The following is a 24024-nucleotide window of genomic DNA, read 5'->3' as shown; positions in this document are numbered from 1 at the left end:
TAGACTGAAAACAATTGTTTGTTTTATGAAAATAATAAATTTTACTATTTTTAATTGTGAGAATTTATGCTAATAGAATTCTAGTTAGTAAGCATAACTTACTAGTTACCAGTAATAATAGGTGATGATGTCCAATCAGCCCATTTTGGATTTATATGGCTTTTTATCAACCTCAAATGTGATTTTAAAAATCTGCTTTTTATAAAAATTATACATTTAAAAAATGTATTAATTAATGTAACTAATACCATTCAAAAGCATTACTTTAGATATGTGTAAATCAACATATGGACTTTAATTTAACAGCCACAGGTGTGCGTAAATCAGCTATTGTAAAATGACTTGAAACATGACTCGTCCAATCAGATTGTAGAGCTGGAAATGTGTTTTGGGACTTTTTTTCACCTTACTCTGAACTCAGCAGGTCTTTGTTGAACATGCATTAGATTTTTAAGTTACGAGTTACTTTCTTTTTGATACAGAAATATCACATTCTTTTTGTTTTTGTGCACTCATAGATGTATTTCCACGCCTATACAGAATCGACATTCAGAACACTTAAGCATGAAATCTTCGCTTATTCGTCGGAGCAAAAGATCTTAGGTAGGTGAATTAGATCTCGAGAGATGCACTTGACACCTGGCTGAGTAGAAAGTTCATTTTGGGTTTGCTTCTGACAGGTTTCATTTAGAGCATCTTATTCAGAGAAACTTCAGTGGTTTTTGTTCGCGAAAACAAACTTTACAAATTAGAGCAAACTGTAGGAGTGTTTCCAAAAACAATTATTTTTGGTTTGCTGTCAAAACAGAGTTGACACTCAACTAGGCTTTTTTAAACAAATCTGATATACCAAATCACAATTTTGACATCAAGCATATGTGTATAATGTGTGTGAATACTGTTTACAGTTGACAGTGTATAATTGGAAGACAAAGCCTCCATTTATGGAGCTGATAAAAAAAACAAAAAAACTTGTCTTTTATGGCTGATGGTTAAAACATGTTTGCTCATTAATAACTAAAAATATGTCCGTGTGAAATAACTGTAAGTGTCTGAAATTGTTTCTGTTTTTATTTTGGGAACCCGTGATGGAGGCTATGCAAAGAGGCGCTTATTGTAGGACAGGGTAGTTAAAAAACGTATTGGAAAGAAAAAAGGGGTTCAGCAACAATAAAATGGTCAGTTTTAATTCAAAGCCTTGTTTATTTTGACCTTTGTCAAATACTGGCACTAAATCTGAATTTCTCATTGCACTGCCTGAATTTTATTATGGAGATATGTTTGCCTGTAAAATTACATTTAAAAAAGCTGCAAATGTAAATCCACAATTGAAAATTTAATTAATAAGAAGCATCAAGCATATAGAAAAGTAATCCCTACTGAATAGTATTAAAGACTTTTTGGCTCTTTAAAGCTTAAACAAACAAGCAAACATTATAAGCGGACCAAACCGTAATAAAGTACGTTGCCTATAAGTCTGAATTTTAATGCCCATAGCATTTGCATTGTCTTTTTATTGCAGTCTGTTCTGAGTATCAGTCAGTAACAGCTGGTTTTTTTCTTCTTTCTTTTTTTGGCATCAACACCGAAATTCTATGAAGGGCTGTTAAGCATTTAATGTAATTTCCCCTAGAAAGTAATGACATTATCCTTTTATTTTACAGCTCGGAAATGTGCAGATCCCTGATCAAGTGCACATACATTTGAAACAAAACGAACAAAGCCCATGTATGACAGTCTACATCTAACAGTGTGTGTTCTAATGTTAGCTGAACACGTATCATGCCCTGTGAGATTTTCAGTAATGAAAGACTTAGCATATCAAAATGAGAATCTCAAACCGCAAAACAACACGTGTAAATGAACTGAAGAACAGCAATTGACATAAATGGGTCTTAAATTTGTAGTAGCTCAGAGTGCCCTTGTGTGTCCCAGTATCAGAGACGTGTTTACAATCCTTTGGTCTGAACAGTTCTGGCTTCCAGTCAAACACACAATGTATGCGGCTCCACGGATGCCGCCCAACGCTCTGTTCTCCAAATCATTACTGTCATCACAGCGGTAAGCTCTACAAAAGAGTATGCCACTTTAGCCGCTAGCTGGCTCTGACCCTAATGGCCCTCACGGTAAACCCGAACCTTTTGATTGGTGCTCTCGCGGCGCGTGATAATTAAGTTTCTCTTCTTCTCCCTCCACGTCTGTAAGCTCATCTCGTCACACATTAAGAGACAGATCGGCCGCCTCCGTGCAGTCTATCAATGCCTTTTTGAACCCACATTTAATAAGCGCATGCCAAAAGCTGCTGCCGCCAATACATTATCCAGTGTTAGTGTCAGACGGCGCAGAGATTCCGTAATAAAAGCCAAGCTGCAGTTTCATTACTTATTGAGCTTGTGCCGTTTTCAGAGGGACTCATTAAACGGGCAGCAGACATATGCCACAACCAGCAGCCATCTGAAGAGTCATTTGTAAAAGCCCGAAGGAACGCCCCGGTGTCATTGCCGGTTCATTTGTCTGTTTTTCTTGTTGCCGCTTGTTTGGATGCAGCTCTCTATTAATTCCTGCTTATGAAACGCAGAAGGGACGTTCCTGCCGACTGTAATGGCACAGCATTGTTTAATCAAGCAACTTTTATACAGCCGATCAGAAAGCATTGGCGAATATCGGTGGAAGTTACCGATGTTTTTCGTTTTGTTTTTAAATGAGGGACTCTTGATCATCCATTCATTATGGTATTACTTTCTTGGTACTAAGAAGTTTCAAGACCAAATTGTTGGCTGGAAGAAAACAAGTCAGATGGTCTTGAGAGTGTACTTGACCTTGAAAAGTGGGGTGGTGGTGGGTCAGGTGGGGAATTATCCAACCACATGCTTTGCTGGTTACATCAGATCCACATATTCTAGCAAGCAAGCATCCGCTGTCAGAGCCGTAGCCTTCCGGACAAACGGCGCAACTCGAGTTCAAGTCCCGGCTCGATGTCCATTCCTGATCCCACTTCTCTCTCTCCTCTCATTGCTTCATGTCTCCTCTAAATGATATCAATTATAGGCAAAAATGGCAAAAAATCCAACTTAAAGACCCACTCCGATCATATTTTGAGCTATTTTTAAACATTCCCAGTGGTCTTTAAATTATGATTATGCCATTTTTAGCCAAAATCACAAAACCTGTGCCGTTTTCTGGGACTTCGCTTCAGCAGAGCGGCAGTAGCTCATTAGCAATTCGCCTCTGCGTTGTGGGCGGAGCCGTTGGCACGGAGACGACCCTCCCCCTCCCCGTTGCTGAGAGCTCTGTCTCTCCCGCTAGCAAACAGGCGGGATCGTTGAACTAGCTCCCGACAGAAAAAAAAAAAACTTACCGGTAAAGACACAGGCTGTCCAGTTGATGGTGTCTTGATGGACAATGACAATTTGCTATATCAAAGTCTTGATGGGCTTCAAAAACAATTTACTGACGAAGCCCATTTTTTTCTCCTGCCAGTTGGTGAAACAGTCTTCTGTGAAGTGCTGACCGCAAACCAATGTGTGTTTTTTAACATTGCCGTGACCAAGGAACGTAATCCATCTATCTCTCACAGCAACATGTTTTGGTAAAGCATGAAAGCTAATACCACTATCTCTCCTCTTAGCATTGCAACTCGCTACCGCACATAGGTGTTGATCCACCATCGTCTTCTCTACTCCTCAGAACCTGAGCGGGCGGGGCGGAGGGGAGTATGAGCTTGTGGCCCCGCCCAGTGGAGTTACTACGTCACAACTCCAGTCTATTTTAGCCGGCATTTTAGCGTCTGCTACTGATTCACAGCCATTTGAATGTAGAAATACTCAGAAATACAACTTTGAGCTTATTTTTCTCAAGATATGTCCTCTAACATCAGAAAAATGCCACAAGAACATGTTAACACCTAGAAAAACATTATTTTCATCGGAGTGGGTCTTTAAAAAGAGCAAGCCCCTGCTGTAGAACCTTGTTGGTTTTTTCGGGCAAAATCCTGTCATTGAGAGTCTATCAGAACCATCTATTAAAATTCATGACAAATGATGTATTAAGTTCTATGCAATTTCCCTGTTTGCCTCATCTTCAACATGTAGAACCCATCGTTTTGACATGCAAAAGTCATGAACACAAGGTGATTTTATGGAAACATCTGGTGCATAATCGATTTAGCTCTGTTAAGCTCCGTGTCTCTATGGCATCTACAGGGAAATGCGAACTGCCAGTGTTTGAGGTCTTGTGGTAGAGATCTAACTAGCCCAGAGACATCCGCTGGGCCGCACTTCATGGCTTCCTGTGGCTCCTCTAATAGGCTGTTTCAAAGAGCTGCAAGGACACCTTGTGAAGGCGAGTAAATTTAATCCTCTGTGCCGCCACGACACTCCTCTCCACCCGTCTCCTGAAGGGCAGGCGCACTTCCTCTCGGCCATCGCCACCGTCTGCCCTCTCTCTGGAACTCGAGAGGTCTCAGATGTGTGACTTCAGAAGGCTCTTTCCACGCTTATCCATCCCTTCCTCCAATCTCCTGCTGTATTGGCTCATTTGCATCCATTTCTCATCAGTCATCACCGGAATCCCTCCTGCACATCAAACGGAGCCAGACCCGAGGCTAGCTGCTTTTGTGGTCTCACATTTCGATCGTGCGTTACATTCACCAATGCCTATTGCTCTTTTTTTAAAGAGGAATGTGCAGGTTTAATGACTTTATGGGGCACGCTTGGTATGCTGTGCAATAAGCGTGAATTATACTTGGCCTTTGTGAAAGATTTCCAGTGACAACTGTGGATAAAGTTCATGAGGTTCCCCAGCCACGTTTCCACAGAATATTCATTCCTCATCAGAACACGTTGCATGTTCACCCAACACCTCTCCATAAGACTTAATAAACTTTCTATTGAGACAAATTCCTGGAATTCACCAGAGGCACAGCTGGATGTCGATGGAGAATGCTAATTCTGACAGGTTTGGATGAATTCCAGAGCCCTCTATGCAACAAAAAAAACAAAAAAAAATTATATGACGATGGCACTTGTCAGATCATTTTATCCAGGTGTTATCCATCTCTTCCCCAATAAACATTAATCTGCGCTGCTTGTCTCTTATTGAATGAGTGAAGAAGCCGTTTTGCAGATAGGACAGGCACAGCATGTGAGATGCGTGAAATGAGGTGCCTCAACCGTCGTTTCCCACAAGGCCCGGCTGTTTGCCATCTCTCAGACTGTCAGATGCCGTCGTTTCACCGCTGCGGCGCCTTGTGTGAAATGACCTGTCAAGGTTGTAAATTTATTTGTCCTCATGCAGGTTGACTGTAATGTTGAGGATACAGGGATTTATACCTTTCCTCTTCCTGCGATCTTCCTTACACCTGAGACTGGATAACAATATCAGGTAGAGCAAATGCAAATAAGGTCAGTGTATCCCCGTTGAGAGATTATCCTCGGTTTTAGAGTATTCTTGTAATGTTAATTCATGACTATCTGTGAACCAGTGCTTATGACATATTTGGCATACTGTGAAGCAAGGTCACTTCATGTTTATCATCACACTTGTCTTTTTCCTGTCATTCTTTCCCCAAGGATACATGTGGTGTTGAGGCAGATTATCAGCTATTTGGCTTTCTGGAAATGTTGCATGGCTTTTTTTCCTTTCTTGCACTGAAAGGCTTGACTACCAATGCAAGCCATTTCATTGATATTCATCTTATATGTTGTCATTGCTCATGGTAAATTGTAGCGATGTTGGGAAATCACGAAGGGAGACTCATAATCAAATGAAACCGTCCTTCCAGACACCCTTGAAATTGTGTGTAATCTGGTTAAGGCGAAAACTGGCCCATTTGTCAATTTCCAGCCATAGAGTTGTCGGTAACTGGTTCCTTCACCTCAGCGTTACTCAACACACGGGCCTCAAGTCATTTTGTGGCCTGTGTGATGTCAACATTGTGGCAACTGCAATTTACAGTATTGTGTTCATTCTATGTTAACCCTATAAAGTTGATATATTATCATTTGATATATGGCTTTGTAAGACCTTTCCCCCAAAACATATATATTCTACTACATGTCTTCTGCCTTCTTCATTATTTGTCATTTTATTATGATATGTTTGGAGTAAGACCTGTTATTTATCTATCCAATATATTGTATATACACAATACACATATTTTATCTAATTGATTTCTAGTTAATTTTATTTATATTTTCATGTTGTAAATCCTATATATTCTATATTTTTAAATATGTTTTACTTTTAAACATATTTTTTTTTATATTTGTGTTCACTTGTTCATTGTTATTTCCTGTTCACTTATGAAACGTTAATTTATATCAAATTATACAACTTCTTTAAATGTATCATATTATGTAGAAATTACTAACCAAGATTATTAACAATTATTACCAATTACTTATACAGTGATTTTGATCACATCACATACCAACCATGGTCTGCTTACCTCATTAATATAAAATGACTATAGTTTAATTAAGCGTGGCCCTTGAGGCTAAAGGGACTCTTCTGTGCGGCCCCTGAGCTTTCCAAAGTTGAGTATCCCTGCTTTACCTTCACAGACCATCTCACCAGAAGGCTTTTTACCCACCGCGTACCCTCCCTGTCAGATAACCTTCCCGACAGGACTTGCCCATAAGGAATAACAGCTATTCTTATGGCTTTAATGTGCAGGTGCAGCTTTGTCATGGCTCTGCTCAGGGAGGCATTACCTCAGTCCCATGATAACGCATTGTGTATTTGGCCTTTGCTATGTGTGTTGATCACAGTATAATCTATTTATCGCTCACAGCTCTGCGTGACCGCCCATGCCGCACGCTTATCAGATTACCACAGCCCCCAAGTATTGGGATAGCAAACCCAGATGTTGCAAACTCGCCATTTGCAACTTTATGAAACGACGGCGGGGAGATCTGCATCAGCATTTTCCCCCATGGCTTGGAAAACTACAATCTACCCCGGCGCCTGATTCACTCCTCATGCAGAACCAATTGGAAACTGCTCAGTCCTGGAAGAAGCTTTGGGGGATTTGCGCCTGTCCGACGGGGACTTGTATCCATATATTTGATTTAGCATACATGAATGTTGCTGCCTAGATCAGCACGGCACTGAATACATCAGGTAAAGCATGGAATGACTCCAAATGAAGGCTGTTGCTCCTTATAGCAAGCTAACGTTATAGAGATGCACCAATTTATCGGCCAACAATCAGTATCGGCCGATTAAAGCAATTATTTTCACTATCAAGAATGTTTAAAATCAGCTGATGATCAGTGCCGATTTTATCCTGTCAATCAAAAGGGTGCGGTAAAACATGACCGACTGCAACTCACAGTGTGTGTGAAGAAAATATATCGTGTTGAGTTAGTTAAGGCAAGTTAATGTGAAAATAATGCATCAATAGCTAAAAACAGCTACATAAAAGCAGACTCTGTTTGAATCACCCGTAGTTCAAGCCTGGGTTGCCAGATCTGCAGTTTTTACCTAAACATTATTTATAGCGCGACTTTCACCCAATAATCGCTAATAGCTCTGTGCTTCGTTACTTCTAAAAAGAAACAAAGTGTCATCTTTCAAATTCTGTCCATTTTTATCACGAAATTCAAACAATAAATGGCGTTTTTGGCGAGCTCTTAAATGTGACGTGACAGATCACTGTAGCGCCTCAGTTCAAGCAGCAGAGCGGAGCGCGAGTCTATTCTTCCACTTTAATACAAATTATATCTAGAAAAACAGGCATGAATATCAGAAGGTAAGTTGAAAGTTACAGTACGACTTACCGAAATCCGTATCATGTGGAAAGATTTGAATTTAAATTTGAATTTATTTATTTATTTGATCAGGGACAATGCACAAAAACCATTAATCTAAGAAAGAAGAGATGTCATGTGCCAGGTTATAGCAAAAATGCTAATTTCCGCCTGCAACTCGTCAATAAAACTCAATAAAACTTAGATGTCAATAAAACTTGCTTGTGAAGGTTGAAACTTGCTTGTAAACAATATCACTTAATTTTGCATTTACCTGAGGAAAGTCATCAGTTTGTTAGTTAGCTTTAAAAAAAAACCTAGAGAGGATCTTATTCACTGTTAATTATATGTATGTTTGAATAAATCTTGCCATCAAGACAAGTGCTTATGAAAACTACCTTATATGTGTAACTGAGTTGTATACAAACATTTCAGCTTTTATTTGAGTGTAAATATTATATCTGGAAATAAATAGCAGTTGAATATAATAGCTCTGTTGTTAATTTTAACCTCTAATATTATAGTGTACCAAATGAAAGGGGTTATCTGTATAGTTTGCAGCATTATTTGGGAGAGATTTTTTATCAATAAGAAAAAACAAACTATGAATAATCGGCTATCGGTGTCGGCTGAGAAATTTCATACCGGTGCATCTCTAGTTATCAGACATCTTCACAGTTCTACAGACTTGCATGTGCGACAAGGTTCATAAGTTATTCTGAATAGCTTCAAGTTCCAGTGTGAGTGTCAAAAGATGGTTCATTTCCATATTTTTCTCATTTTCTGCTACCTGGGCGTTTTGGCATTGTTGTAGAAGTTTAGAAGAGAAGAATGGAGGTTGAAGAGCGTTCGTGCAGTTGAATACAGTTTAAGATGTAGGATTAATGCTAGCTATCGTTCCGGCCAGAACCGGCAGCATCGTAAGTGTCACATTGTCCTTCTTCTGACAATAACATTAAGGATGCTGTACCACGAATCGGAGCACCTGGCATTTATAAAACTCTCAGGCATGATGATGGTGTTCTTTCGCGCTCTTTAATTTGGCTTCACACGGTTGAGGTGCTTTACCTTGTTCTGTGTGCGCTTCTCACGGTGCCAGAGGACCCCTGCGCTCGCATTTTAACAAAGTTTCTATGGCAACGTGGCCATTACTCCAAGTTGTTGAGGATGCTCATCTGGAGGGGGCTGGTCACAAGTGCCTACACATATCATCCAAACACCAGGATACAGACATACTTTAGAGATGAGTTAATTCCAATTTCTCATCCTGACGGATAATTTATGCTCATAGCCGCATGCCACAGGAAGCTGATTGGGATACCCGATGAGGATTCACTATAGCTTGAGCGTATTGGTATTCATAGAGGTTTTGAACATAGATTGAGTCCCACATGTATGTGCAGCTTTTCAAAAATTCACCAAGGGTGTTTCAAAGCATTTGCGTAAATTAAGGCGTAAATTACCGCAGGGGTTCACAACCACATTTTCTAGGTTCTTAAAGGGATAGTTCACCCAAAAATGAAAATGAACACAAAAGTTATTTTGAAGATTGTTGGTAATCAAACGGTTGACGGTAGCCTTTGACTTCCATAGTAGGGAAAAAAAGAATATAGAAGTCAATGGCTACCGTCAACTGTCTGGTTACCAACATTCTTCAAAATATCATCTTTTGTGTTCAAAAATTTCACCAAACTTCTGCGGACAAAATTTGTCAGTTGTCAGTTAGAGTAGCAATGAATGAAGCACAGCTCACACAGAAGTCACTTTCAAACCAAGCAGCTTTCTGTTGGTCAAGTTGAACCTGTTATGAAAAATGTGTAGGGAAATCTTTACCCTCATGCGAAATTGCCAATCGCATGTATTCCTATTGAAATTTTGACTGTGAAAAATTTGCCGAACTGCACTCTTAAAAATAAAGCTTCTTTATTGGCATCTATGGTTCCATGAACCTTTCCAACATCCATGGAACCTTTCCATTTCACAAAAGGTTATTTTAGTGGAAAAAAGCTTATTTAGATTTTTTTTTTATGTTCTTCACACTAAAAAAGAGAGGTTCTTTTAAGAACTGTTTAAAGGTTCTTTAGGAAACCCAAAATGGTTCTTCTATGGCAAATCTGCGAAAACCCACTTTTGGCACCTTTTCATTTTTAAGAGTGAGTGTTAACTGTGACCACACCTTAACTAACCACACTATTCTAATATTTAGTCACGTATCATCTCTGCTGTTATGTTCAACTTGGATTGGTATTTGGTCTTGATTTGCAATATCTGATTTGTGAACGTAAGTCTTTTGTTCATGAATCAGAGTGAATCAGTGGTTTTCGAGTGAACAATTCTCCAAGTTCAAACCAAGAACCGTCTCTTTTAAACAGGCTCAATTTGTAATGATTCAAGTGAACAACTGACTAACTCAGTGTTGTACTTGGTGAAATATCTTTGAACTATCCCTTTAATGCAAACAGACATTTCCAGCAGTTATAGTCACTCACTCAATGATACCAATTTTTGTGGATCATCACATTGATTTCACCTTTCACATAATGTTTTAATAATCTGTTGAAATTGAGAACCCTTTTCCTACTAGAAAGAGCAAAAACACAGGTTTTTTTTTACATTCTAGAGCCAAATAGTCTGTGTGCTGCTGTATCATGAGTGTAGTTGTGATCGATGAGGAGGTTTGTTTCACTCTGTATCATGTGAAATCCTAACTCTGTCAACGCAATAATATCGCACTTCCAGGCAGTGCAGAGTTCTCGCCATCTGGGAAGCAACACATCCCAGAAAGTGATGATGTCAGCTGGGATAATTATATTGCCTGGTGCCTGAGAACCTGGAGCCACAACTCAGGTCTTCCAGAAAGTTGTGTACACATAATCACTGTATAACAGAAACTGCTCCATTCATTACGATAAACTGAATGCTGGTCTTATTAAAAAAGTTTTTAATATTTCAGGAGTAACAATTTAAAACAGAGAGACAGGACAGGGACCCTCTGTTACATATTGTATAAATTTGAGTAATATATTTTAAGCCTGTATGATAACATGCATTTATTAGCATATTAATGTATTTACAAATAGTTCTTTATGATGTTACATTGAACATGAATTAGGATTATGTTGGTTACACTTTATTTTAGGGTGTCTTAGTATTTAAATGTATAATTACATTGTAACAGAGTAATATTAAGTAACTACATGTACTTTCTAAATAGGGTTAGGATTAGGGTTTGGTTTAGGGTTAGTTGCATGTAATTATGCATAATTTATAGTTATTAATATAGTAACTGCATATAACATGTAACAATGACACTAAAATAAAGTGTTACCATTATTGTAATGGCTTTTCTGTCATAAACTACATTTACCTGAACTTTAAGCTTTTGCTGAGGTTAATTTAACATTGTACTTTGGTTAAACGCATAATTGTTACATCAAACAATAGTTGGTGGACCCATGCAGTAATGTTGAAAAACCCTGCTTTAAAATGCTCAAGCCATGAGCAAATATGCTCAATATATCAGTAGTTCAAATTAAAATATGTGCATTAACTCTTTACCATCCAGCGCTTTTTTTGTTGTTGTTATTGTTAAAGTTGCCAGCCACCGCCTGGATTTTGATAAATTTCACAAAACTTTCGTAGCCTCCAGAATATTTTGTTATATGAATATCTGAACATATAATATATAAAAAAAAGCTTAAAAAACAAAACATTCTATCTTCATGCATTCTTTTTTTCAAAAGACTTCACTTGAATGTCGGTAAGTTTAATTTAAAATAAAGCAACATTTTTAACAAAACACTGAGAAAATCAAGTTTTTTTTCTTGGACAAGTAGATTGACTCCATCAACACACCCAAAGCTGCACAGTCCTGTACCTCTTCATGGGTTCGACAGTTTTTTAAGCATGTCGTAATTACGAGATTTCAACTTGTAAAAAGCGTTCACGTCCTCGTAGAGCTCGTAATTACAGCTTGTAAGCTAGGAATTCTCGAAGAGCCCCTACTTGCACCACGTAGAGCTCGTAATTGACCGCTGCAGATTCATTTAGCCATTAGAAATGCATAATTCCCAGTTTGAGGACGAGAACAGCCTCAGATAAGCAAATCAGCATATTAGAATGATTTCTGAAGGATCATGTGACTGAAGACTGGAGTAATGATACTGAAAATTCACCTTTGCCATCACAGGAATAAATAACATCCAGGTGTATAAAGAAAATTAAGATGAATGTGTGTGTGTGTGTGTGTGTGTGCGCACAGTTTGTAGTATTCATGTCAGAATTGCATAATAAGTGTTTGTGTTTGTGTAGCTGGGAGGTCTTGCGTTTCCTCCTGTCAAACCTGCGCTGGTGGACGGAGGAGTACAGATTTGATGGATTCCGGTTCGATGGAGTCACATCTATGCTCTACCATCATCATGGGATCGGTACGTCCATGGAAAATTAAGCACTTGATGTACTTTACTTGTGATTACCATACACAATAACCTTCTTCTCCCCCTGTAAATGTCACAGGCTCTTATTGTAGAACGGGTTGAAAAGCCTTTTCTTGGAATAGCGATCGTTCCAAGGGCATTTTCAATACACAGCGAGCGTGTTACGTAAACTCTCATAAATGAACGGAATTAAGAAGGAAAAGCATGTGATACAAGTTCTTTCAAGCAATTAAATAATTGCACAAATTGAGTGGCAAAGGTTACCCTGACATTTTTCTCTTTTCTTTTAAATGTTGTACCACTGCTAATGAATATGGGTAGGTTTGCAATCGCTTTGACTAAATCCTACTTGCTTTTATTGAAAGATGACATTAGACTCACTTAAAAAACAGTGTCGTAGCAAGATGGTTTCGTCATAGCTCTTTTTAAAATAAGTTTTGTGTATTTGCTTGGTAATTATTATTAAAAATTGAACTGTCAATTACGGTATCTCTGATTTCAACTTCATGTTCCTTGATGCACAGGAACAGGATTTTCTGGGGATTATGCTGAATACTTTGGACTTCAAGTAGATGAGGACTCTCTTGTGTACCTCATGTTGGCAAACCATATTTTGCACACTCTCAATAAAGACTGCATCACTATTGCAGAGGTAAGCCATATGTTTTCTTCTGAAATGCACTGAACATAGAAGCTGAGCATGAAGAGTATTTATGAAATGTCAGCAGTTCTTTAACTGAATTGCTCCTGTTCTTATTCTGATGCTTTGAAATGACAGTAATACTACAGTAAGTTCCCAAAAGCCATGGCTTATACTTAAAGCTGCAAAAATATGACTGTTTTCAAACAGGTCTCCTAGACCTAGACAATCCCCATACAACTTGTGAGCTTTATTTCAAATTCTTAGGTCTGCGATAGCTTTGTAGAAATAAATAAATATTATTACAATTTTAAATGACCATTTATTTGTGAAATAACCGTCTTTGATGGATTGAACATTTCAAAAGAACAGCATTTATTTGAAATATTTTGTAATAATATTATTGTCTTTTTGATCAATTGAATCCTTGCTAAATAAAAGTATTAATTTCTTTAAAAAAAAAAAACTTATTGACCCCAAACTTTGGAATAGTAGTCCATGTGTATATAAATTATTTATTTGTATTTAAAAAAATGTATTAAAATACCTAAACACTGTGATGTCAAAGTTAATATTGTGGCTTTATATATGGGCAGAAACTTGCATGTATCAATATATTATTAACAGTTTACCAAAATCAAGCTCAAATGGAGTTACGAGGTTTCGACCAGCAAATTTTTCGAAGTGTTTCGTAAGTGCATTACATTTTATCAGTTCTAAAGTTTACTCCAGCTACGTGGCGGCGCTCATTTTTTTTTTCTGTCATTTGGTCAAAATGTTATTAAAGATAAAGTGCTATGCACAGGCTATTTATGACACTGCTGGTTATGACTCGACAACAAATGCTAGACTAAGACACTCAAATACTTAAGACATTCACCTTTATATAAGGTGTTTCTTGAGTAAAGAACACGCTGTACTTATTCAAAGAAACAGTTCTTTATTTACCCTAGCCTTGCAAACAAGCAGAGAGAATCCAAATTGCGTGCGACACTTCATTCACAATAGAGGTGAGTGAAGTTATGATGTTTGATTGACAGTTTGAGGATCCAATGGAATTACAAGGTTCAGTCACAAGCTCTTTTTAATACTTTTCATTGGTTAAATATTTGCAAATCCCCAGACAGACATAAATGGTGACCAATAGTAATGATTTATAAAAAGAAAGAAATGATAATAAAATGACAAAATATGGAGATACAAAGTTTCCACCCGACTGTGACAATATACTAATAAAAAGTAGTAGTGAAAAGTGGCCATACCATAAATAATTATGAAATACACGTATTAAATTTTGGAACATCAAAACACTGTCAACAACTCTTTCACAATGTGCTAGTTTAAATATGCAAAAGCATAAATGAGATCTGAAGTGAATAACTATTTAAATTACCGTATTAGAAAGGTGTCTCTCTTGCTGTACTGGTTACTCTGTTCTAAATATGCGGCTGAATCATCATCCGAAATGACCACAAAACCTTTAGTCATGGCTCGGTAACCTTAATCTTGTCAACAGCGACACTGTATCCCAACTCCACAAAGACAGAATTAACCTTCAGAGCCAACGGGACACAGTGCATTAAATTAGCACTCAGTGGCTCTGTCTAAAGCCATGATTAATGAGACCACTTACTTTTTACTTACTTTGTTCTGTGTTTTGTAATTAGTGGACAGTGCCCACCAGAGATATCATCTAATTCTCTTTTATGAGCTCCATTGATAGAGCTGGACTGTGAATACTAAAGTTTGCTTACATTGCAGGAAACAATTAAATAGCATAAAAACAGACTACAAATATAACTAAAACTAGGACCACAGTGCTGAAAGCTACTTTTTGTATTCAGCGTTTAATTCCATTTTGCACTGCACTGCATATTATGTGATACCCTGCAGAAAAGATTAGCATGGCTGGAGACCACTGCTAATCTAGTCAACGAAATTACTAGCAAAAATTGATGAGTTTTTTGATTTTGTCAGCAATAACACATTTGTCTGGTCATGTGATCCCAACATGTACGCCCCCGTGAGGCGACCCACTCCATGTATATAAATAAATTAACTTTTATTATGCCAGATATGACTGGAGTCATCATTATATTTTACATTTCAAAATATATTTTTCAAATACATTAATCATTTTTAATGTATAAAATGATTTAAGGATATTTTTAAGTTCCACTCCATGCATATAAATATTTACTTTTATTAAGCCAGATATGACTGGAGTCATCATTAAATTTGTATTTTATTGTATTAGACATATTTCTTTTTCAAATGCATTATTCATTTTTAACGCATACAATGTTTTTAAGTTCCATTCCATGTATATAAATAAATTTGCTTTCATCATTATATTAGTTCTTTTTATTATATTAATCATATTTTACAATACATTATTATTTGTATAAAATGTTTTACGGATGTTTTTAAGTTCCACTCCATGTATATAAATAAATTAACTTTTAGTCATCATTAAAGTTTAATTTTCATTATATTAAAAATATTTTTTGAAATACTTACTTTGAATACATTCATTTTTTGTTTAAAAAAAATACCATGTGCATATTTTAAATGTCATATGGCTTCTAAAGAGGAGCGCACAAGTCGTGTGAATCACTTTTAAAATCACTTTTAAGCTACTTTTGCCATTTTGAGCCACATACCCAGTCCACACTTTATTTTTGGCTGAGTTATTCCATTAACAACATTTCTAACCTCTCCATAATTGTTGTGTTTCTAAGAAATGCATTGTTTTTTTAAGGATGTGTCCGGTATGCCCACCATTTGCCGTCCAGTCAAAGAAGGAGGTCTCGGTTTTGACTATCGCCTGTCCATGGCCATTCCAGACAAATGGATTCAAGTGAGTGTAACATAAATTGATGAATAACATAAAAGAGAATGTGCAATTAGCTCACTTACATTCAACATCATGAACCAAACTACTGTACAGTCCTGCTCTAAGTGTAACCAAAGACTTTATACAAAGACGGTGCACTTATATTGCTATGAATTGGAGAAAATGCATTGTGCAATATGGCGGAATAAGTCCCGCCTTCTAAATAAAAGAGCCAATCGCCAATTGGTAAATTCATTGCGTCACTACAGCTGCCGTTAGAAGCTCCGGTTGCAACACAGCAAATGTGCATTGAATGTTTTTGGCTGGCTGTGCAGTTTTTTGTCATGATTTGAGCGTTAAGGAAGTAAATTTATGAGACCGTTGTCGTCCGATTTAATTGATGATTTCAAATATGAAATTTAATCATAAGCTTGGTGAACAGCTTTGGAGAATTTGATGTTTCCCCATTCAGAGAGATAGGAGCTGTACTTGCATGACTGAAACAGCTGCCCAATGGGGCGTTTCAAAGATGGCCGCCAAGTGAAATGACTTGCCTTAAAGGAACTTTGGTGTAACTGACAACTTACCTCATTTTACCCCACATTTCAATCTATTCCCTCCGGATAGTGCCAGTTTGTTTGCGCCATATCGTGCTAAATATCTCATTCATCATTCATCACGCACTTGCCCTGCTTGTAATTTGGAAGCAAGACGTGTTTCTATCTTTTTCTCTGGGGAATTAGATTTAAAGATACTGTATCTAGAACCAGCTCCAAATCTAGACTGACAAGCCGTGGATCAGATAAATAGGGCGTATTCAAATTTATCTTGGCAGATATTTATAAATGGTCATACACTTGGAAACTGGGATGCGTTTTATACTTGCGGTCATGTTTTTTGTCTTTTTTGTGAGTGTGCATAATTAAAAGTATAATTATGGGCAATTCTTCAATCATTTTTCTTAATTAGGGTTTCTTCTGTGAGTTGATCTAAAGCATTCCTTTGTTCTGTGCTGTTTCTGTGGATATGCATATTAATGAAGGTCTTCTCATTATGGATAAATATATATATATAGAGAGAGATTTTGGGATTCTTTTCTTTTCTTGGCAATAGCACAAGGCAAAGCACATCTATCAGACTGATCAGAGAGCCACAGTTTATCAAACTATCAGTTTGAACCCTTTATTTCAGCCGTTTGTTATATCTGTTCACTACTCTGAGTCTGACCCATTGGTGGGTTTAGCTAGATATAATAATTGGAATTTTAAATTTTAAATTCTGTGTCATCTGAAGTAACTAGAAACCAGTTTGGTTCATTCCATTTGTCTCTGTGTGAAACAGAATATTTGCGATTCTTCAAAATCATCATGACCACTTGAGGTTCCCAATGTCATATTTTTGGTGTTTTGCTTTAAAACCAATTCGCTTTGGCTCATAATAGTTTGAAAAGGAATGTTACACAAAAATAATAGCTCGGTCGGTCCTTAAATGATTCAACTATTTGTTTACACTGCAAAATCTTAATATCCATTGTAAAACTGAAACCTTAAAGGTTTAATTCACCCAAAAATGAAAATTATGTCATTAATTACTCGTTCCAAACCCGTAAGACTTTCGTTCATCTTTGGAACACAAATGAAGATCTTTTTGATGAAATTAGAGAGATTTCTGTCCTTCCATTGACGGTCTGTGCAACTACCTCTTTGATGCTTCAAAAAGTTCTTAAAGAGATTGTAAAACTAATCCATATGAATTGAGTGTATTAGTCAAAATTTTCTGAAGAGACTCGATCGCTTTATATGATAAACAGATTGAATTTAGACATTTATTCACATATAAACATTCATCAACTCACACATCAGTTGTGGTAAACGGAAGCTCAAGCATGTTCGCTTGACATGCAAGAACCAATGAGGCTCATTCTCGTGTCGTCTCTTTTGTTGCGCGTCAAGCAGTTTGGGTTGAGCTTCTGTTTATGTTTGCTGATTAATGTTTATATGTGAATAAAAGCCTAAATTCAATCTGTTCATCATATAAAGCGAACCTCTTCAGAAAATCTGGACTAAACCGCTTAATTCATATGGATTAGATTAGTTTTGCAATCTCTTTATTAACTTTTTGAAGCAAACTGGTGCTGTCTGCGTAGCTGTCTATGGAGGGACAGAATGCTCTCAAAATTCATCAAAATCTTCATTTGTGTTCAGAAGATGAATGAAAGTCTTACGGTTCTGGAACGACATGGGGGTGGTTAATTGATGACAGAATTAAAATTTTTGTGTGAACTAACCCAATAATTACATGTACATGAATCAGGAAATTTGAACAAACGGGTCGGTTAAAACATTTAAGATATTGAGTTATGAATACAATATACTCTTGAGGTTTATTTAATAACATTATATATTATTTGTGCTTAAAGTTAAGAAAAAAATGTTTTCATTGAAAACTTACAAGGGTCTTGCATGGGTCTTTTTCTCTAATATTTTATGACTTTCCTGTCCGCATTCCTGTTTATCTTGACAGTCACAGTAAAAGCAAAAAGAAAAAAGGTGTATGTGCCCCGTGTACTGCAGGGGTGACTGTTTGTGCTGAGCACACAGCCTCCATGGAGAATCGGCATGCATTGCTAAACAAGGCTACTCAGAATACAAGGCTTTTTACCAGACCAGCAGCATCGGGCTGTCTGGACGCGATTGCCCCAGATGACCCTCTGCGGCTCCGCTCCAGCAGGCTGATGCACTCTCCATGCACAAAGGTGTCCACTTCACTGACTCAGGATCAGTGTTTAGAATGGCATAAAGACTGCCGCTCTTTAACTTTTGCTTTTTTCATACGACATTGCCCAGCATGCAGTATTTATCCGGGGCTTTTCATCCGACACTGCTATCGATTTCATTTTGCGTTGGGGTACAGATGAGACTGCACTTTGAGGGCACTCGGATGACTTGGATTTTGTGTGAAGGAAGAAGAAGAGCGCATGGAGACTTGGAGAGAGTGTGTGACTCATATCTATGCAATGCATGAGCCAATATATTTTTGACAAGGAAGTTGTAGATGGTCCCCTGCTCTGTGCTCTGTCAAAAAACAACAGCAAACCTATGGGATCAATATCCTGTCAAAAGTATTGTGGTCACGGATAAAAAAAAAAAAAATCGTGAATCAAAAATTTAAAAACACATGTAAAAATATATTGCACAAACTGTAAAAAAGTAAAGCAAAATGATCAGAATAGCTTACAACATGGTCACGGATCAAAATATAAGCGTGAATAAAAAAATAACAAGCATAAATAAAAACTTTAAACACATTAAAAATTATATTGCTCAAAAGTTAAACTTATGTTCATGTTTTCTTGGTTTTATTACTCTGCACTTTGTGCTCTCTTCAATTTCTGCTCATATTTTACTCTTTTGTACTCTTGTGCTGTTTTTCTCTTCACTCTTCTTTCCACATTCTGCGCTTGCTTTTCCAAATGTTGCAGTTCGAGTTTCAGGTAAATTAGGGCGGGCTTAAGCATCACCATTGGTCCACTAGTTCTAAATTGACAGCTCCTCCTCTAGCCAGTCAATCGAAGAGGGGAGTTGACGTCAGTCTGGTGTGAAATGATTCTCGCAAACATGAAAGCATTGACGTTGCTCGTGGGGAATATCCCCTTCGAAAGCAAAACTCAGCCACTGCGTCTTCAGAGGTTTGGATTTAGGAACATCAAAATGACTGCTGTGTTTGTTATTACACCCAAGAACAGAACACCACAATCGCTTAGACGCCATTCTGCTCCAGCGTATCAACAATGGCGGACTATGATGACAGCTCGCTCAGGGCGGGTCTGTGTTGAAACGCTGCTGTCAATCAACAATCGTGGTAGGGGCGTCCGATCTAGTGACGTCACACGGTCGAACGGCTCGATTTGAGTAATAAAAAATACATACACTGTAATAGGGCTGGATATTGACACAAATTTCACAATTCGATTCGATTTCGATTCACACAAATCAAACACACTGGTGTTCCAGTGGGGCAGCATTGCCTGTTTGAAACACTCTCATAGACACACACATCCAGCCCTGCTTTTAATGTCGCCCAACCTGTCTGATTGATCCGACCTCTGAGCTCGCAATGGCAAGCCGACTACATCCTAGAGCCTCTGAGAAATTAAGATGTCCTAACAAGAGAAGCAGATAAGGCTTGCAGCACAAGTTTGCCTGATTTGATCTGATTACCACTCCAAAATGCTGTCGCTTCCAATGCATAGCATAACAAAAGCCCTCTAATTTAGCCAGTGCCCTTCTTTCGGAGTCCAACAAATTGAAATGTAATGGAAACAATTAGAGCGAGTGAAGAATACTGGCGTCTCACAAGGACGAGAACAGCCGGAGAACGAAGCTCGGCTCTGTTTCCCAGCTAAACATACAAATTAACTTACGATTGGTCTGAAGTCACCTCTGTCTGTGGTGCTCTCCATTTCAAGCTGTTTACAATTCCATTAAGTTACAATTCTTCATTATTTGTCAATATTTACTTCATATGATTTTTTTTTTTTTTTCGTGAACAAAAAGAGGAAATCTTACAGGTTCAGTACAATTTAAGCTCAATCAAAAGAGTTTCTGGCATATTGCTGATTTAAATTGCACCTATTATGCTTTTTTGGAAAGTACCTTTAATGTAGTGTGTAATATAGCTGTTTGCGAATGTAAAAGGTCTGGAAAGTTTCAAAGATCAAAATGCACGATAAAAGGGGTTATTGTCTCCCAAAAGGAAGAACCGATTGTGAACTGGCTGAAGCGAGTTGTCAGTTATTCCATTCTTGCTTCTTGCATGAAACTACGTAGGTTTGTTACAAATTTGCATAATGGCCCCACCTATGGTCCTTCATTGACCCTCAAGCACGGTAATTGTAGCTGAGGCCTGGAAGAGTTTGATTCGTGTTGTCGACATGTCGAGAAGACACTGTTTTCTGCGCTGCAAAATGAAATCCACTTTGCATGCAGTTCTAATGGATGAGGACTCAGGCTGGAATTGATACGGCAAAACCAACGCCATTGTTACTGTTTGAATCACTGTTCGTATCAAGTGCTGAGAAAGATCCGGAGCTGAAATTCAGATATGGTAATGGCCGTTTCGTTTCTGACAGGCATTGTAAGCAGTAGTCCAATCAAAAGACTGGGACATTTGACCAATCAGAGCAGAGCAGGCTCTCGGAAAGTAGGGGTTTAGAGAGACCGAATCATTCATCAAACCGATTCAGACACTGATAGAAAAGAGATGATGCTGCAATGTATATTATGAGAAAATTAAAGTGATTTTTGACCTTGGATGCATGTAAACTTATACATGCATGTAAACTTATACTCTAAATTTATAATAGACTTACACTGCTATTACTCTGCTATCAAAACTTGTGCATTATTTGAACTGTAAAGCTGTTTAACCCTCTGGGGTCCAAGGTGTTTTTGGGGTCCTTGAGATGTTTTGACATACTCTGACATTTGTGCTTTTTTCCGTTGCTTATAAACATATTACTGGCAAAGGTGTAATTACACTCTATTTAGCACAAACAGGGCTACCATAATGTGTTATCAACATGTATGTACATTTTTGTATTTTTGAGAGAATATTGTTTATGCGTGGTTATTGAAAAAACTAAACCTTAAAGTTTCTGAAATAAAGCCACAAAACACATACTAAATATGTGTCCACAAGACTTTTGACTAATGGATGTGGTCGCCTAGAGTTTTTTCTTCAAAATGATCTGAAAATCATCCTGCCTTATCATTCACATAAAACAATAGATTGGTTTAAATTTTAAAATGACACTTTTTGTTTGGAAAGGCAATATGCGCAGGGGTGTGACCTGCTGTGATTCACACCTGAGAAGACAATGGGCCCGCATAATGAGCGCATAATGGGGCTGCATACTAATGACCTACTTATGACCGAAGTACTGCATACTTTCATTCAGGTGTGTCACTGAGCCACAAGAATGACAATATATATATATATATATATATATATATATATATATATGCCTATATAATACAAAATTGGTTCACAGTTCCAATTATTTATTTATTTTGCAAATTGTGCTTGCAAATTGTATAATATCAAATGTAAAAATTTCTAGTAATTGTGCAGTTAATTCTCATACTGTTTTTACAGAAAGTTTGGGAATATATCCCAAATGTGTCACTAATAAAACACAATACAAATAATTTAAAGAGGAGGCTTATATTGAGCTTTTAAGATTTACCTAAGATTTATTTATATGTAGCCTACATATATTTTTGCTATTTTAATAAAAAGGTTACAATTACAACAACATTTAAAATTGTAACTATATTTCAAATGTAATCTTTCTTTGTATATACTAAAGTAGACATTTTATCATACATATTTCAGTTGTGGATTAATTAGTTTGAATATAGCCTACAATCGAACAAACACTATAATAACATCTTAGCAAACAAGCTTATTTGATGTGGCAGTATTTTACAGTAAAAACGACATCTTGTCTTTCATATGTAACATCGTTTTTATGATGATTAGGACATATAAATGTTAATTTGCAGTTTAATACGTTGCTTATACAAAAATATTTTATTTCAACATATTTCAGTCGATTTTTACTCATCTCAGTATTGGAATATAGTTAGGTAAAAGCTGTTCATTCATTCACACACAAAAACGCGATTCAAACTGTCTTTTTGTTTACAGACACTTCCATATCGCGATTAGAACAAAGCACTTGAAAATAAAGAATGTACCTATTCCTCAGCTGGATCCGTTGCTCCTCCAAATGAAACCTGTACTTCTGAGGTAATTTTTTCCAGGATTATTATTAAGATAGTACTATTATTCCTCACAGCGTCGTAAATCTGAGTCTCTTTCGGTGGGTTATCCAGCTGATGTGGGCGTGGATCGCCTCAGAGCATTTGTGTTTGAATAGAGCGCGCGCTCCGTGGGCGTGGTCAAATTAACTTTAATGATCTGAGACGAGAACGACTATCATCTCTCTCTTTTCGTACAGATTACATAAAATGAGAACATTTGTTTTTTATATAAATTACTTCATTTAAAAGAAGATAATTCAGGCTTCATGCTTCATTTTTCGGACGCGTTTCAGAATGGACTTCACTGACAGAGAGAACGCAGAACGCGCATCATGTTTATTTTTCTTTATTAGGCGAAAAGCACAACACTTTGTTTTTATTATGAGGTTCCACAAAAAAAATACAAACTTAACAGGATCGAATGATGTACAACACTTATATGTAAGATCAAAATCAACAGAGTAATTTTAGTCTCTTTTGCACTGATAAGGAAAAAAGTGAGCTGGTATCGCCGGCGAGACCGCCGACCCCAGAGGGTTAAATCTTTTTTTCTTTTTTTTATGTTTACAGCAGTACGTTGTGGATATGTGGTTAGGAACTTTTTGGGCAAATTGTGCAGCCCTATGAACAAGGACTGAGGGAGTTGGCCTAATTCAGCATGTTGAATCGTCGTCTGGCCATAGGCGAGAGAGATCGCTCTGATTGGGTTTTCAGTTTACTGAACGAGTCGGTGCATGAGAAGTGATGCAAGCGAGCAAAGAAGTCAATACGGCACAGACAGAAGTCTGTTAAAATTTTCTTAATCTTACCTGAGCATTCCAATGCACAAATATTTGCATAACTTGAGGCGCCTGGAATGAAGAAAGTGATCAGCGCTATTTATATTTAAAATGGAAAGCAAGCACTGCTTTTTTTTACGGTTTCTGCAGTCCTGGATTTGATTTAACCTTTTGAATGACGTTTAGACTAAACCTGCTGATATAGACCGTTATTTTCTTACATGCAGGCGCAGAACGCATGTGCTTATTGACAGTAGACTGTAGTTCCTTTGGTGTGTTCAAGTTTGCCCGAGAACATGAACAAATATCTTCTGTGGAAGTCTCAGGAACAACAATGTTCATTCAATCATTGCATACAGTCTGAATGCAATGATAGGATGTCCTACCTTCCTGTCAACTTACAGTATGTATTTCCATACCTCCGCGCACCTGCTCGCACGGACATCACACTTCATCAGTGTGTCCCGTAAAGCTATGCAGAGTTGTAGACGAACAGCCACCGAGCGCCAAAAACAAACAGAACCAAATTCCTCCTGAACAAAAACAATGATCTTATGCACACCATGTCGCGATTAAAAGATGTCAACCCGGCTCTGTTCACATCCTCAGACTCAGATTTATGTGTTTCTCTGGCAACACTTTCAGCGTTGAAATGAATCTGCAGCAGTCAGGCGGTACAAGTCCGTGTTTACGTTCATTATTATTGCAATGTTATGTGCCTCGAGTCTGAGACATGAAGCAATTTAATGCCGTCT

The 24024-nt window shown here is 37.5% G+C and overlaps 1 protein-coding gene across 1 annotated transcript in view; it reads left to right on the top strand.

Annotated features, from left to right (window-relative positions):
* Positions 1 to 24024, top strand: part of gbe1b (glucan (1,4-alpha-), branching enzyme 1b) — a 163762-nt gene that overhangs the window by 62888 nt on the left and 76850 nt on the right. The window contains exons 8-10 of the mRNA XM_056262490.1: positions 12063 to 12178; positions 12712 to 12839; positions 15589 to 15687. Of these exons, the coding sequence (XP_056118465.1) occupies positions 12063 to 12178; positions 12712 to 12839; positions 15589 to 15687 (343 nt within the window). The remainder of the gene's footprint in view (positions 1 to 12062; positions 12179 to 12711; positions 12840 to 15588; positions 15688 to 24024) is intronic.

Source organism: Rhinichthys klamathensis, unplaced genomic scaffold, assembly GCF_029890125.1.
Source record: "Rhinichthys klamathensis goyatoka isolate OS25496 unplaced genomic scaffold, OSU_Roscu_1.1 h1tg000192l_1, whole genome shotgun sequence".
In the NCBI taxonomy this organism is placed as follows: Eukaryota; Metazoa; Chordata; class Actinopteri; order Cypriniformes; family Leuciscidae; genus Rhinichthys; species Rhinichthys klamathensis.
The sequence above is the reverse complement of the archived record's forward strand: the minus strand, read 5'-3'. Positions and strand labels throughout refer to the sequence as shown.